At 43.0% G+C, this 17,304-nt stretch overlaps 1 protein-coding gene across 1 annotated transcript in view; it reads right to left on the reverse strand.

The window, feature by feature from the left end:
- Window positions 1–17,304, reverse strand: part of ogfod3 (2-oxoglutarate and iron dependent oxygenase domain containing 3) — a 29,750-nt gene that overhangs the window by 7,032 nt on the left and 5,414 nt on the right. The window contains exons 3-8 of the mRNA XM_072373914.1: window positions 16,741–16,816; window positions 16,567–16,609; window positions 14,394–14,458; window positions 13,729–13,785; window positions 12,908–13,061; window positions 7,183–7,306 (exon numbers count right to left, since the gene is read on the reverse strand). Of these exons, the coding sequence (XP_072230015.1) occupies window positions 7,183–7,306; window positions 12,908–13,061; window positions 13,729–13,785; window positions 14,394–14,458; window positions 16,567–16,609; window positions 16,741–16,816 (519 nt within the window). The remainder of the gene's footprint in view (window positions 1–7,182; window positions 7,307–12,907; window positions 13,062–13,728; window positions 13,786–14,393; window positions 14,459–16,566; window positions 16,610–16,740; window positions 16,817–17,304) is intronic.

The raw sequence follows: 17,304 nt of genomic DNA on the forward strand, positions 1-17,304 counted from the left end.
TTGAAAGACGATACGAATAGCCAACGAGAGTTGCCCCACGCTGAACCAATCACGTGGCTGGAATAGAGCCGTGCCAGCAGCTAGTCGTGGCTTGTTTGTTTGTTAGTGCTGTGGCATCAAGTTTAAAAGAAGAAAAAGAGCGCTCCCTCGGGAGAAACGACGGAAGGCACAGCCCGAAACAAGTGCTAATCTTCCCCCAACAACAAGGCCTGTGCAGCAGCAACAGAAGACCACAGAGTCTGCTTTATGCAAAATTACTGCACATAAGTGTAAAAACACTGTCATGACTAACCCTGACGTTAACAGCACATTCACACACAGCGTCTTCAAATCAGGCCTCGGCCTCATTAAATGAGGAATTAATCCTGACGTTGTTGCTGTATTCAGTGTTTGCAGAAGCACAAACATCCATGTTTTCAGGAGACGGCCCTGCTGAGGATGGCCAGTCCACCAGTGGTTGTATAACCCGGCAGGTTAAACCTCTATTGGCTCCTCTGCCTCGCACACAATTTTTTCCATTTTTCTAAATTGCTCTAATAGTGTAAACCATTTCCAGGTAGCCACCATTTTTCTCCATTATACATCTTTTCTTTGTCCATTTTCCACACCATTTCTCTCCCTCTACACGGTCTATAAAAGATGTTTTTCCATTTCAGTAAATCCATCCTTCACCTCTTCTTGCTCTACAACAGGAACACTCCTACCTACAGGGTTGTGCATCATATTCTTGACTTTTGCCGTCTTCCTGATGTTATAATTACACCTTATACTTTGGGTGCTACAAATATCTCAGCAAACTAATCAGCCATCTAGATCTGATTGATCAGACCGTCACCAACTAACAACATGTCAGCCTGCTGCCAAGCATGCCGTCGGAAAAGATTCTCAGTCAAGCGAGTGTGTGGTTTGGTGGAGAAGATAAAATCATGCATGACGTATTGTTTTGTGCTGGCTGGAAAAAGCGTTTTCCAGAGGCCGATCCCACTTTTCTGATACAAAATGGCTGACAACAAGTGAGGTGCAGACACTCTTCCTTTTCATATGTCCTTCAGACAACTTCCCACCCACTCCATCTTAGCATGGTTTCGGGGGTCCAGGAGGTTTTACTGTTGCTAACTGATGCGGGAAAAGGCTTGTGCCTGAATGAGTTTGAAGGGACAGAATTTAAATGACAGTAGTGGGGAAGGAAGTGGGACAAATGTGACAAACTGCAGGTGAATAAACACTCTTTGAATTGATCAAAAGTGGCAAAGGAGCAGAACATAGCAGGCATTCTGGAGAGATCAAGGATAGGACCAATGAGCTACAAAGGAAAAAGAAAACTGCTGTCAGACACAATAAAGTGAAAAGTAACGCTGTGAGGAAGTGGGAGCAGCCCCAGGAGATGTTTTCCATACCGAGCGGATTCACGAGGCTTTCAAACATTCAGGATCGACTCTGTTTACAGCAGGTGTGCATCCAACACAGCTGAGGAGTGTTTTCAACAAGGGTGCTGCTGTGAGTGCATTGCACACCTTTTCCTGAATCTCTCTGAAAGTAGGTCGCACCAGCACTCACAACTGTTTGGGACACACAAAAAAAAAAACGTCACCGTGTTATTTAAGAGGTTACAGTCCATTCAAATCTGTCCAGTTAAGAAAAAACAGGAAGTCTCCACAGTTTAGATTTCCTGCTTTCAATCAGCTGAATAGTCAAATGCTGTCTTCTTGTAACAATAACACGAGGGGGTGTTGTTGCGGCTTCTTTAGGCCTTTAAACACCACAGGGGTGTGCTCATGACACACAAGCAAGCAAACCCAAACCCAAAAGGCTCACCTCGTATGTGTTGAATCCCTAAATGTACCTGGAGAACAGTATAAGGGAAACAATAAATGACAGAAGTTTGCATTTGCAGATTTATAGATTATCTTCCTGCTTTCAATCAAGAAGACAGAACAGCTCTGTTAGTTTTTCCACCAACGCTATAACACGGAGCCAATCGCATACTTACACCAACAGCCTGAAAGACGAGGTTTTCGGATTTTACACGGTAGCCGTTTTAAATAATTGTCCTATGAGCACATTTTACTGTCATTTGAGACAAAGAGGAAGGCACAAATATCTCTCTGTAGCTGCCTTCTTTGTAACCTAGGCTGCCAAGCTGCTTCAGAGGGAGCAAAAGTTGATGAGTTCCTGTAATTTTCTGGTTCCTGGCATGTTAGCAGATAACTCAACAGCTTATGAAGTCTGCCAACAATCAGGCTGCTCACACCAAACCTTCACATGGGAGTGAGTGTGTGTGTGTGTGTGTGTGTGTGTGTGTGGGGGGGGGGGGGGGGGGGGGGGGGGGGGCTAATTGAATCTCCTCCGCATGAAATTTTCTGAAACTGTGTAGATGTTACACCAGTGTTTAGAGTAGAATTGCTGCCGTCCGTACGTCTGTCTCCTGTGTTACTAACCGCTGGGTTTGGCTTTAACAGTAAATGCAGCCCACATGCAGGATTATTGAAAAATCAGAGGAAACCAAATTCTAAATCTGTGGAAAGCCAGACAAAAAAACCCCAAAAAACTGCTGCAGCAGAAACAACAATTAACCCGTTTCTAACCTCCTTCGCTGCACGAAATCAATCATTAGCAGCATCAAAGCTCGCTGGACTTACAGCCAGTCATCCTACACAGTATGTTCCTCACAGATTCCTCAGTTTTTCTTTGGCTGTTCAAAAAACAAACATTTTAGTGTTACTTTTGAGCTAGAAAACAGATGAAATAAGTAAAATAATAAAGTGTGTGTGCGTTTCCCTTCTCAACTGGCAGTGAGACAGCTTTACAGTTAGAAAACTGAGGCGTTGGATGCCATGTTTCCTCAAACAAAAACAGACAGAAAGTGCCTCCTTTTGTCTTTTCCAAACCTTTCAGCTTCTCATGGCTGCTACTCCAACAGATAAAGGGCATATAGCCTCTCACTTAGGACAGAAGACTTTTCTAAACGACTATTCGATCGAACCCATAGATTCCATTAAAAGCTGGGCTTCTCCCAACTTTCCTCATCAACCACCTGATTCCTTCACTCATGCAGTCCTTTCCTCGTCTGTTGCTTGTAGGTTCATTTCAGCTGTAGTGAAGTTAATCACTTCATCCCTCTCATCCCCTTTAGCCTCTAGGAATACTTAGGAAAGTGAAATTGGTACTACACTCTCAACAGAGTGGTGGCAGAGAGCCATGAGCAGCATCAGTTCTACTGCATCCTGCTCTAGTCCGACACCGATTCCGTTTAAGGTCACACATAGGACTGGTGTAGGTGTACACCACACATAGGACTGGTGTAGGTGTACACCACACATAGGACTGGTGTAGGTGTACACCACACATAGGACTGGTGTAGGTGTACACCCCACATAGGACTGGTGTAGGTGTACACCACACATAGGACTGGTGTAGGTGTACACCCCACATAGGACTGGTGTAGGTGTACACCCCACATAGGACTGGTGTAGGTGTACACCCCACATAGGACTGGTGTAGGTGTACACCACACATAGGACTGGTGTAGGTGTACACCACACATAGGACTGGTGTAGGTGTACACCCCACATAGGACTGGTGTAGGTGTACACCCCACATAGGACTGGTGTAGGTGTACACCACACATAGGACTGGTGTAGGTGTACATCCCACATAGGACTGGTGTAGGTGTACACCACACATAGGACTGGTGTAGGTGTACACCCCACATAGGACTGGTGTAGGTGTACACCACACATAGGACTGGTGTAGGTGTACACCACACATAGGACTGGTGTAGGTGTACACCCCACATAGGACTGGTGTAGGTGTACACCACACATAGGACTGGTGTAGGTGTACACCACACATAGGACTGGTGTAGGTGTACACCACACATAGGACTGGTGTAGGTGTACACCACACATAGGACTGGTGTAGGTGTACACCACACATAGGACTGGTGTAGGTGTACATCCCACATAGGACTGGTGTAGGTGTACACCACACATAGGACTGGTGTAGGTGTACACCACACATAGGACTGGTGTAGGTGTACACCCCACATAGGACTGGTGTAGGTGTACACCACACATAGGACTGGTGTAGGTGTACACCACACATAGGACTGGTGTAGGTGTACACCCCACATAGGACTGGTGTAGGTGTACATCCCACATAGGACTGGTGTAGGTGTACACCACACATAGGACTGGTGTAGGTGTACACCACACATAGGACTGGTGTAGGTGTACACCACACATAGGACTGGTGTAGGTGTACACCACACATAGGACTGGTGTAGGTGTACACCACACATAGGACTGGTGTAGGTGTACACCACACATAGGACTGGTGTAGGTGTACACCACACATAGGACTGGTGTAGGTGTACACCACACATAGGACTGGTGTAGGTGTACACCCCACATAGGACTGGTGTAGGTGTACATCCCACATAGGACTGGTGTAGGTGTACACCACACATAGGACTGGTGTAGGTGTACACCACACATAGGACTGGTGTAGGTGTACACCCCACATAGGACTGGTGTAGGTGTACACCACACATAGGCTGGAGGTAGAGTCTGGGTGAGGCTGGGCTGCATCAAGTATTCCAAAAAAAAAGTACAACTGATCCAATCTTCTTAATCTTTATTCAGAACATTCAGAACCCAGAACATGAACGGTTCTTCAGAACATAGGCTTCTCATACCGACTCCTTGCTGCCAGACACCTGGAGATTGATGTCTGTGCTCTCATCAAGAGCGACTGAGTATGCATGAAGATGTTTGGCTTCCTGGCACAGTTGATCGTATGGGTTACCTGCCAGGAGCTCTGCCACGGTGTGTTGGCTGAAAGGCTGATGTTGCTAAACTGACCCTTCTTTTCTGGACCGACTATACTAGCAGCCTGTAATATGCACTTTTTAATGAACTCACTGTCTTTGAATGGCTTTCCCGCCTTAGCAATCATCTCACTCACCACGTAGCGAGCTTCGACATCCGCATCACTCTCTTTGCTTGCTTTCTTGAAAGAATCTTGTTGGGTCAGTAGACATGTTTTAAGATTGGCGACCCTGTCCTCTCTCTCATCTCGCTGGTATTTTGGATACTCTGCACGTCTAGTTGAGCAATGACATCGGATGTTGTATTCCTTGTGCACCGTAACTTTCTCTGTGCATATAAGACACATTGGGGTGCACCTGTGCTCAACAAAAAAATATTCCATCTCCCACCTTTCCTGAAACTGTCTGAGCTCGTTGCCATTTTAGTACGACCTTCCTATAAATTCTGAGAGGGATTTTAAAACTTTAGCGTGGTTCATAGCTTTTTTGAGCACTTTGTTTTTTTCTTGTCATTATTAAATTTATCAGATATCATTTATCAAATACATGTATTTGCTATCCATGTAATTATTTTCCCTAACCTATTGCAACATTCTGCTGTCTTTATTAGGTTACCAATTCCTCTTGTTGAGTCCAGCCCCTTCTTAAGTCCTCTTTACCTTGCACTGGGTGACAGGATGTATTTTCCCTCCACTTGGTGTCACTCCGGAATCGCGTTTCAACCGTTGCTAACGTTTCTAATTCGCGTTGGCCAACTCGTCGATAAACACACCGGAAGCTACGGTAGCTCATAAGTGATAAAAAATAAATAAATTAAACGCCCAGGGCGACGACTCGCGCAACAACTCGGCAAACAGGTGCATGTGAGAAAAATGTACTTGCTGCGCTAACACTAACCTGCGATGTCAAGTAGGGGGCCACAAAATGTCGTCCGCGAGTTTGAGACTCATGACTTAGAGAAAATAAAGTACAATATTAGGGGTTGCTCTGAAAAGTTTAGTAGAGTTTTGCATCCCATTCTCTTATGTTAATCCATTGCCCTCTTTGGATGATTAACATAACCCAACATTCTGAGCAATTAGAATTATTACCATGACACAGTGTATGCAATTGTTTGTGCGGGTTTAGATGCAACATACCCAGATTTTCAGTGTATTCTCTAATATGTATACTATTTGGTTTTGTTCTCTTGTTATATGCACAGCCCTCATGTTGGGGGGCTGAGAAAGTTAGCGTACATACCATTTCTTAATGTGTTATCATAATGCAATTTGGGCAACGATGACTGTACTATATCGACTGCTTAATAAAGATACACGAGGTAGAAAAAAAGGAGGGAAAAGGAGGGAACCTATCATTACAATGTAAACACCAAAGACAAACAGTTCAGTTTATACCATCTTTAACTAATCAGTTCAGTTACATATCTGTGCTCTTTTAGACAATTTGTTGTTCGTGATTACGTGTTTGTTCATTCTGAACCACTTCAGATCAGCCCAGTAAGCTGTTCCCTACAGTAAACATCTTTCACAATAACTGCTGTGCATAAAACGGGAGGCTTTTCATTCTATTCACAAAGGATTTTAATTTGATATCCTGTGTGGTAACAGATTGTCGCGCTAATAGGTCGTTACTTTATTTATCCAACCTTCTGACACACAAAGTCCCTACACAGAAGTTACACTTCTTAACGCACCCGAGAGAAATTCTGGCAGGGATAAAATGTTTTAAAAAAGATGACAGAATTTTGCACACATATTAAAAATTGAAAGAATGGACACAATGTCTCCAGAGAACCAATATAATGCCCCTCTCAAAACTTACATCAGCAGCCAGTCTAAAGGTATTTGATTGAAAATATCAATTTATATCAACTCCTCTGTTACATGTATGTTCTGTCTGTATGTATGCATGCATGCATTAACACATCAAAAACCTAAAAAAAAATCAGGACATGATGTCCAACCTTCAGGGAAAACTTATCCCTCTCATCTTGCCTGTGCAGCAACCTGTGCTGCTGATTACCCATCTATGGAGGATTACGCCCACTTGGCTACACATTTCAATGCACTAAAACCTCCTGCAGACCTCCCAACACAGCTGAGGAACAGCAATTACAATTTCAAATACAGCTGCAGCAACAAAAGCTCATGTCTTTCTTTCCAAGTTCTGGTAAACAGGCTTTTATAGACAAAGCCTGTAGTTACAGGGTTATTACAACTAATGGAAAATTCACTAAAAAACTAAATTCAGAACATCCATCAATTAGTACAGGTCAAATACGACTGTGTCTGAGTCTGGAGTCGGAGAAAGCCTTTCTGTCAATCTAAAATTAAAATTGAGCTGATTTGTACCTGCGCGTGGTTCCACAGTTCGGTTGCCATTTTGGTCCATGAAGACAAATCTTCCTCCAGTGAAGTCTGAGCCGTAGTCAGATAGGTACAGGAGAGAGGTGTAGTCAAAGGAGCCATAAGTCACCTGGCAGATGGTGAGAGAAAAACAATATGAGGAATGAACTGAAATCAAACAGCAAACCCTGAATGGCTGTGTAATACAACTCTTGGTATAATGTACGGGTGGAAGGTGCTGACTGTGTGCTACAGACGGACCTAGCTGTAACCACCCTGATGTAGCGAAAGATATGTGGACAACCATTTTGGAACTGTGGCAGACTCCATCGTTTTCTTGAACCCTGATGAACAAGGGTAGATGTGGCAGAGAGAATGTAGACACGATGCACACATGTAGTAGCAACTTGTCAGTCACAAGGGGGCGCCAGTTCATATCTATCCTGATGCATTGTCTATTTTAGTCTGAATGGGGCCAGAATTGATTAAATGTTCCCCTTTTATTGAGAATGACATGAAGTTAGTAATTACAGCCATACACCTATTAGTAAAGTGCTTAATGGGTTAATTATTTGAGTCTAACTTTTTTTGTAACCATAAAAGTCGCCTCCTGCTGGCCATTATGGTGTTTTCAGAACAAACGTGAAGTGAACTACATTGATGGCATGAAAAAAGAGACGGACTCGGTTTTTGTGTCGAGCAACGCGAGCGGACACAAATATCTCTCCTTTGCCCAAGTTAGAAATATTCCAACTCGAGCTAACAATTCTGACAAGTCTAAGGTATGAAGAATATGAAGGCTACCCCTCATAACGATATCATGGAAAGTAACACCTCAACAGATGGCAAAAGGCAAATATAACTCGTATGAACTCAAGTCTTTCATTTAAGATGCCCCTATAGGTCCTCATAAGGAGGAAGTGAGGGGGGGGTGGATGGCACAATTAAGCATGGCGCTTTCAAAGATGGGCCTTTGTGTGATATGAGATCAACACCAACGTATGTCCATAACACCGCATCATATCAAAATACTTTTGTAACTTCCTGAGTAGGTTTTGACAATAGTGTTACTTTGGTTGGGTTAGAAAATGATCACAGTAAGCACCAAAAGACATTCTTTTGCAACATGACCATCACCCTAATGGACGCCCCTTTATCGGTTGTCTTGGTTACATTTAAACCCAACACGCTGACTTTTGTCAATAACATCAGTTGGTTAGCGTTAAAACGCAACAAAAATCTTTCCACAATACAATGGCCATCGCCATGGACGCCACTTTTACCCTTCACGTGCAGTTGCTCTCATGACCACCGGAGGATGCATTATTCTCAGAATATTTACTGACTGCGACTGTCCTTCATGAACAAACGGCCCAGGGGTTGGTTAAAGGGACAGTCTCAACTATTCGCGCAGGTCATTATCATTGAGATTCCTCATCATGATATCTAAGGAGCTAACCCACAACCCTCCTCTGAAACCGTAACGTTTGCTTGGTGGTCCAACTCCTGAGAGAAATGCAAAGCGACCAGTTGCTCTGCATTTGGTCTGAACATACCACTAAAAAGAATGCAAGTTTTAGATAGTTCTGAATTAGCCTTATGTTTGATACCTGGAGGCTGTTTTAATCTTTTATATAGACAGAATGAATTAATGAAATATACTAATTTGATCAGCCAAAGAGCCATTACATTGGCTTTGGTTTCTTTTTGATCAGCTGCCCAGCTCGTGTGTTAAGTTTATGTGAAATATTCGCTGATACGACTATTTAACCGTGGCTCCTCCAAACTGTGTTTACACAGTCTGCCATGATTCTGATTCATTTGCAAGCTATTTGTTTAAGTAAATCTTCCCTAACACCAATTTCAAAACCAACACAAATCTCCAGTGAGATTTCACAAGTTAACCACGAGTAACCGAAAAACCTAATTGCCGGTAATCTGGATCACGTTACACAGCATGTCCCCGAACGGCCTTGTTCATGCTGTAAAGCCACTAACATAACAATCGTAATTACAGCGGCAGCTCAGAGCACAGGAGATGTTCTGGTGCAGAACTGAACCGTTTCAAAGCTCTCAGGAGTCTATACACGCTCATCAGAGATGAAAATGTAAGACGACAGACAGGAAGCATAAAATCCACAGCTGGGTTGGCTACATTAGAAAAGTGCTTGTTGTGTAAGATGTGCATGTGACATGTATGAGGAACGACAACTGCTGCCGAAACACTCTCTGTGAGAAGTCCCATGTGCAACTCACCTCCGTATACATACAATGAATCTAACACACTATACGGCTTTATACAGTGAAGTAGTTCAGCTGCATTTCTGTGGCCACTGTTAACCATCTTTGTTAAAAAAAAAAGAGTAATACTTTGTCTGCCTCTCCCTAGAGACTATACAATGCTGCCTGCTGAAATCTTCTCTATCAAACCATTGGGATTAATTAAATATACATGTTTATTTTAAAAAGAAATGGAGCTGCGGCACTAACAAAGCCTCGGGATTAAAGGTGCTATTAAAACGGCTTTGAAGCAGCCCTGCCCCATGATGCAGCAAAATTCAATGACGCACTATGAACTGTGGTCAGATTATGCAGTACAACCTCCAGCAGCTGGAACAGGAAATGCACTTAAAAACAGAACATAGCCTTAATGAAAGATCAAAGACCTTTCAGAGACTCTGTCATTTTAGGGTCTCACTTGAAAAATATTACTTGATTATACCTCAAAGAAACAACAAAGTGGGCTCCAGAGAGTTCGAGGAAACAACTTCAAACGGAAGAATTTCACTGAGCACTACTAAGCTCAAATGTACAAGCCCTAAATAAGGAAATAGTTGGGGAGGTAACAAACCAAATGAGCGACAACTTCACTTTTATTTTGATCTCGAGTTTGTCAACAACTGTGTGAGAAAATGATTGAACTCTTAAAAAACAATATTCCTCAATGAGAGATCGAGAATATTAGAATATTAAAAGATGGGGAGGAATTTCAGTGTATAAAGGCCAAATATGCCAGCCTAGAGTTGACACCGGTAATCTTCAACTCCTCAGATGGAACTGTCCCATCATTCATCAATAGCTCATAGCATTACTCATAATTGGATTACTGTGGGAAGCCTTTCTGAAGCACTACAATACAGTGTTCCAATCAAATAAAGCTGGTCATGCGTCAACTTCTCTGGGCTCGGAGGAACCTGGGATGGACTATCGCACAGAGGAAATGTGTAGCACAGTCAAGAAATGCACTGCAACCAGCAACAAATGCAGTCCAAAAGTCCCAATGCAAGGCTGGGCAATGGAATGGGGTTCCATCAGTGCTCCCAGCATTAGTGCAGCAATTTCAAACAGGTCCAACATTCAGTCGCCTCTGAGTTGATTAGCTTCACATGTATTAGCCAGTCACAGTGCAGCTACAATCTGATGTTGGGCAGGTAGCGTGCTGCCCGTGTTGTAAAAGCTTTCTGGGTGAAAGCAGCAGATTTCTGCAGCTGGTGAAAAGGTGAATGACAAACTGGTCTGAAATACCAAAAACAAAGCTATACCACTAGAGTTTTGTATGAAAATACTGTAAATTAATACTTTGGAGGAACCAACTCTTAAAATTGGTTTCGTGTCAGCAGTAATTTAGTTTACCGCCTCACCTAAACACAAAGACAAGGCAAGGTCAGAGATGTAAACACCACATAATACCACATGTGACCTCAGTGTCTGCAATAGTAATTCAGCTGCATTACATTACAAGGTCTACTCCTGCTGAAAATGAGATGCAACACATTCCAGGCTGTCACACTTCGACTGCTGCCATGACACCATATCAGCCATAAGATCGACCACCAAAGCCGGCAGGAGGTTATTTCCATGTAAATTAGGGCTGTGTTAGGCAATTAGCCCCAAAATGGTGGCCGGGACAGATTGGGAGGCAGAGAGGCTCTTTAATGATTCGATTTTTCCTGCCGTCGAGGGCCACTGGGCTAGGATATTAATGTCTGTCAAACCAGTATGAAATATCAGAAAACACAAGGGAAGAGGAGAAGCCAAAAATATAAAAGGTCCAATAACTTACACACAATATATTTTCTTTTCCACTCGCTCCACTTTCTCATTAAACTCTAGGTGACTAGAGATCAATATTGAGACTGATGCCTCCACAGTTTCATGAGTGATGCAATAAGTCAGACGTTTTTCCTGGTTTAAAAAAACCTCAACCTCTTATCTCAGCCTTAGATCAACAGATGCCTTCTGACTATAGTCACAATATGATCAGGAACCACCATGATTGAAGCACTGAGCTTGAATGCGAGTCCAACAGAAAAAGATGCTGCCTAAAGGGACACACATGTCAGATTACATATAGTTTAATATCTAATACATATTGTAAGTGTCATTTATTTAACCTAAACGATGCTAAACACAGAAGAAGTGAGTTCATCCCAATATTCAGTAGCTTGTAGAACCACCTTCAAATCAATCAACTTAAATAACTGTTTCCAGTATGACGACAAAGGTCTCTCACATAGCTTTGGAGGGATTTGGATCAACTTCTCTTTACAATGCTTCAGTTTCACTTTGTGAACATTTGTTTACACACAGCTCTCTAAAGGTTCCAGGTTTCAGCCAAGCTTCATCTGTCAGGCAGATGGTCTCACGCTTTCCTCGAGAATACAGAGGAGTTGGTGGCTTATGGGTGTCCAGGCCCTGTGGCTGCAGAACAAGCCTGCAGAGCAAACCTAAGCTGTGCTGCCATGTTCTTTTCAGAGAGAAGAGGCTTTCTCCTGCAACCCTTCCACTGTCATCAACTTTAACATTCAACATGCTAACTGAGGCCTGTAGAGTCTGAGATGTAGCTCTTGGGTTTTTGACCTTGGGGTGAACTTTCTGGGACGTCCACTGCTGGGAAGATTTACAGCTGTGATGAGGTTTCCACTTGTGAAGAATCTTTTTCCTCAGACCAATGTTGTCATCTGTCCTCTTTGGAATTGTAACAACACACACACACCTAAATGCTCCAGAACAGCAAACTGACTTCTGCTTTTAAAGGAGGTGCTCACACTTGCCGACGGTCAGCTAATTAAGTGCATTCATTTAGCAGCACTTGGCTGCTACTGACCCTTTTTTTTTCCATTATATCTCCAAATGTAAAACCTTTGAATGACTTTTTCAACTGATCATTTTTAGAGACTATAAAAGAATAATCACAGCAATATATGAAAACCTGGATGGACACCTCTGAAATGACTGTAACAGTGTATGTAAGAGATCTTCAGCTCCCCTGAAAGCCTCTGAGGTGTTGCATGCCTCAGTACAAACACAAAGACGAACAAAGGCTGCAGGCCTCAAAGCTCAATCCCGCTTTACTGCGCGGATCCGATTTTTCTGTTGGCCTGTTCACGTTACTCTTTTTAACGTGGCCAACACCAGATTTCAGTGTGAACGGCTCACCATACTGAACCGAAAGCAAAGCTAAAAAACCATAATGAAGTCACAAATATACAGGCATTATCCCCCCAAATGTTTATTCAGTGAGATTAAATCAGGACGAGACTAACCGATGAGAAAAGCTTCCATCCCACTCCTGCCCTTTAGGATGCTTTAATCATTTCGTTGGCATTTCTCCAAGTTCTGGAGTCATATCTATGAACAATCTGAGGTCATTATCACCCAAAACGCTATTACAAATCTGTGCTTCGTTATCTGAGGCCAAACAAGTCGTGGCTCCGTTTCTGTCCGTTACCTTATCGATGTGCGGGTGCCAGTACTCATCGTGTTGCGTCTTGGCTGCTGTGCTGTTGATCCTGGAGAAGAAGGTGGGCTTGGTGAGGTACATCAGAGTTGGGTCCAAACCAAACGTCTCAGCGATGACTGCCTGGATCCTCTCTCGAACATCTCTGCCAATGAAAAAACAGAAAATAAAATTAACACATGCAGTCGAGCTGAAAGCTGACTTCATTCTTTCCGGCAGCATGATTTATGACTCTTAAGCACCACTGTCAAAGCAACAGTTTCAATATCACAATATCCTTACTGGGTCTTAGCAGCTAAGGATTTAGATGCTTTATGGAGGTGAAACTGCAATTAGAAGACAGTTTGTGACAAGATCCGATATCTTTTCAATAGCTGTCGTCGATGTTTATGCTTTGATTAATTATCTAAGAGGTATAAACAACCAATCTGTGAACATGGATACAGCAAAATACACTGATCCTTCAATACCTTTCGAATTTGAATTGTAAAAATTGCCATTATATTATTACAACTATTATGAACTGGACTAACTGGATCAGAATGATTTTGATAGAATAGGATTAGAAATAACTGGATTAAGATGGACTGTGCTGCACCCAAGATTACAGTATTACCCTATGGAATAAAGTAAATAAGAAAGAAGAGTACTAAATTCATCTTAAAAAGATTCGCCTCATTGTGTTCCTTTATTTGAGTGCATGTCCCTTTAAAACAAACGAACGAACAGGAAAAAACTGATTTTGGAGAAAACTCCTAACAATGTCCAATGAATGCATGGCTGATTAAATTAAATAAAAGCATCTCGGTCACCTGTACAGCTTGAAATCCTCCGCTGTGAACACATCACTGATCTGATCTCCAAAATACCTGCAGACGCATCCTCCCACCACACAATGAGACACACACACACACACACACACACACACACACACAAAGCAAAGAGGGAAAAGGAGAGCAGAGATGGGCTCTGTTAGCATATCTCAGTGTGGCACCGTGCACCACTAGCCAGATGCTTCCCAGGCATTCAAACTCAGCAGATTCTAAACATCTGACTGCTGCACATCTGGAAGTCCCCAGTGTGGCAGGAAGTGAAGGATGGAGAGAGGTGAGGGAACACCATTGTCAGAGTTATCTGATTATAATCAGCCAGATGGTCTCTTAGGACACCCTGTCAACCACCTGCCCAGCGGGAGGACAGAGACAGATAAAGGGAGGAGGTATGAAGGAGTGAGATGGACAGGAAAAAAAGCAGGTAATCCAAATGAAGCCGGCTTCTGCCGGCAGTGATAAATGAGGCTCTTATGGGCCGCTGGACCTGAAGAGGACAGCTCAAAAAGACCAACATCAGTCAGACTGATGACTAACTCCACAATTAGGTGAACAAACTGCTGAAAATGCCATTCCTGCAGGAAAAGACAGCAAACCTGGTGTGAACCCCGAAATTAAACAAATAAAGACCAGCTATGCTTTCCCACCTGTAAATGTTGACAAATTGTTTCCCCATTGACAACGCTCCAGAGTGAAGGTCCAGTATGGAAGCCTGTTGTGGTCATTTAAAAAAAATAAAAAAATGAATTAGTGCAAAAACAACAACAACAGTGAAGTGAGCAAACACCTGGTGGCTGTTAAAGCACACGGGTGCCACACATTAGTGGCCCAGTGACTGTTTCAAGGTTCAGCTCTGATCCCTCTGTAGCGGCTCTCTCCAGCTGCCCTTTACTTGTTATTGCTGGTCAAATCCTTTGAGACGCTGTTCTGAAAATTTGTTAATTTCTCGGAGGGCAGCCTGCTTGCTTCAGCCGGTTCACTTAAATGTTTTAACACTCCGTAAACAGCTCCTTTTACTGGCTGAGGACCAGAGGGCAGAACATTACCAGGGCAGACCGGTGACTTTTAGACTGGAAAAAAAAGATATATACGTACGAGTCCACATTTCACTTTTCAGAGTCTCTTCAAACTGGAGCTCTGGTTATTGTACCAGCCTGCCCTCTACAGCTGAGAACATCCATTACAGCAATGAGTCTGAACAATATGGAACAAACTGCGTGCGTGCGTGTGTGCGTGCGTGTGTGCGTGCGTGTGTGCGTGCGTGCGTGTGCGTGTGTGTGTGTGGTGATAATATTTCATTCTTTAAAAGGTGCTGATTTTCATTTGAGACATAAAACTCTGTTACTGTGAACTGCTGGGGTAAAAGTTCTTTAAAGGAGGCATATTATGCTCTTTTTTTCCCTTTTTTAAGGTTTTAAGAAAATGTCTGTGGCCTGCACAGAGAAAAGCACAGCAGCTCATTTTTCCTCCATTTAGTTACACTGTGCGGAGGTGCAGTGACCCACTTGACTCCACTCCGCTCTTTTTTCTTGATCAGGTTCTGCCACATCTGAGCTCTGTAATACTTAATAACCCTGAGAGCACCTTATCGTTGCATGGAGTCTTCAGTAGTGACTTCAGACACCTAAATATGCTATGAAATAGGAAAAAAAATAAAGTATTTTCCATAAAAGTTGCTCTGTAGACCTCACATGGTCTAAGATCCCCGTTTGTGCATAAAATGTGTATTAATCTGCCTCTTAATGACGTCTAAAGGCTACAGAGCCAAACTGTTTGTGGAAATTAAGCCTTTTTCAAAGGCTAAACTAAACATCCAACACATGACACGCAGGCTGATTTTTAGCAGCCACGACAGCCAGGATAGCGTTGCTGTCTGTGTGCATGTGTGTGTGGTCCTGAAGGAACGAGTCCTTGGGCTTGCATGTCTGTTTGGACGAGTCGGGACAGACTTTATCAACAATAATTTCATAAAAGGGCATCGTACTGTGGCATCGCAGCTGAAACGATGACGAAGGCCAAGTTTGAAGCTGAGTTCAGCAAAGGGTGCCAGGAACCTGCTACCCCCCGTCCAGCGCTTCTTTTTAATGCCTCATAAGAAGAATCTTCATCAGGTGTATAAGCGTGTCTCGGACTGTAATTCTAACGTCTTTCTTTCACGTTTAAATCGTACACACCAAGCTGCCAAACTGAGGGAAAAGGAATGTTTTAAGACTGTTTTACCAGGACACACAGAGTCATTTGTTCTAAGTTCACTCTTGGTTTTAACACTCAGGAGACACGTGGTTCAGGAGCTGAGGGATCGAACAGTGAAATATCCAATTAATAAACAAGCAGGAATGCTCAGAAATCTATACTGCAGTGTACCGGCAGCCAGTGGAGTGTTTCAAAGAGAAAAGATGTTGTATTTTCCTCGTCCCAGTTTGGGAAGATAGAAGAGAAAGTGGTGTTCAACATGGATTTAAACTTTGAATAGGAACAAATTGGCTGTGTACCACAGAGGCTACATCCCAGTGACAGAAACACACGAGCTCATTGGCTTTGGTCCTTCAGCGGTTTTTTCTTTTTCTTTTTATTAGCTACAAGTAAAGCCGAAAGCATTCATATTTACTGCCTTTACAACACGTGTTTATTTGAAGAACAGTGAAGGAGAAGTTTAATATAGCTGTGTAAACCCATATGTTCTCTGGAGTATTACCTGCGTATGACAAAAAAATAACTCTCCAAGTTTATCTACATTAACTGGATATGGATACTGAAGCGGACACTTCATATGTTTGTCTCTGCCTCACGGCTGTATCACTCATGAACAGACATACTCACTCCTCCTTCGGACCCGGCCAGCGCCAGCCCCCTCTCAGCCAGCCTGTGTGCCAGAGACAAAACATCCAAACATGAAGTAGCTGCACGGCACTGACAGAAGAACATAAATGAAGAAACTAAAAAAAAAAAAAAAAACAAGTAGGGAACAGGACATGAGACCATGTGCATATTTACCGCCTGAGGGCGTGAGCTTCTTCCCTCGTTACCATGGCGTCTGTGACGGCACGGCCGCAACTCTGAGGGGTGCAACCTGTGGCACACACGCAGCGGAGCATTTTACTGCAGAAACACAGCATCTTTGCACAATATCCTCCATATATGTCCTCCACCGCACAGACAGAGTGCCGAAAGAGCAAGAGAACGCAAAGTGTTTGTGTATAAATGTCACAAAGTGCAGGGCTTCCCTGCAACTTCCTCCCAATTAGACCTCAGAACTTTTCTTTAGATGCAGAGTTTAATAGAGTCAAGTTTAATAAAGTCACATTTTTAAAGATGGGCTCAAAATTGGTTTCCAAGCATCTCTTGGATCTCCAGTTTGTCAACAAATATGTGATAAAAAATTTATTAAAAAAGGTTAAAAACAATGTTCCTCGATGAAAGACTGAAAAAGATGAATTTATGCCTCTATCGCACAGAATATCATTAAAAGAGGAATTTCAACATGTAAAGGGCAAGAGAGTGAACCTGAACTGGACACCTGTGATCTCCCATCCCTCAGACGGTGCTGCACCACAGCGG

The sequence above is a fragment of the Leuresthes tenuis genome, unplaced genomic scaffold (genome assembly GCF_036924035.1).
Source record: "Leuresthes tenuis unplaced genomic scaffold, fLeuTen1.0.hap1 SCAF_20, whole genome shotgun sequence".
Taxonomy (NCBI): domain Eukaryota; kingdom Metazoa; phylum Chordata; class Actinopteri; order Atheriniformes; family Atherinopsidae; genus Leuresthes; species Leuresthes tenuis.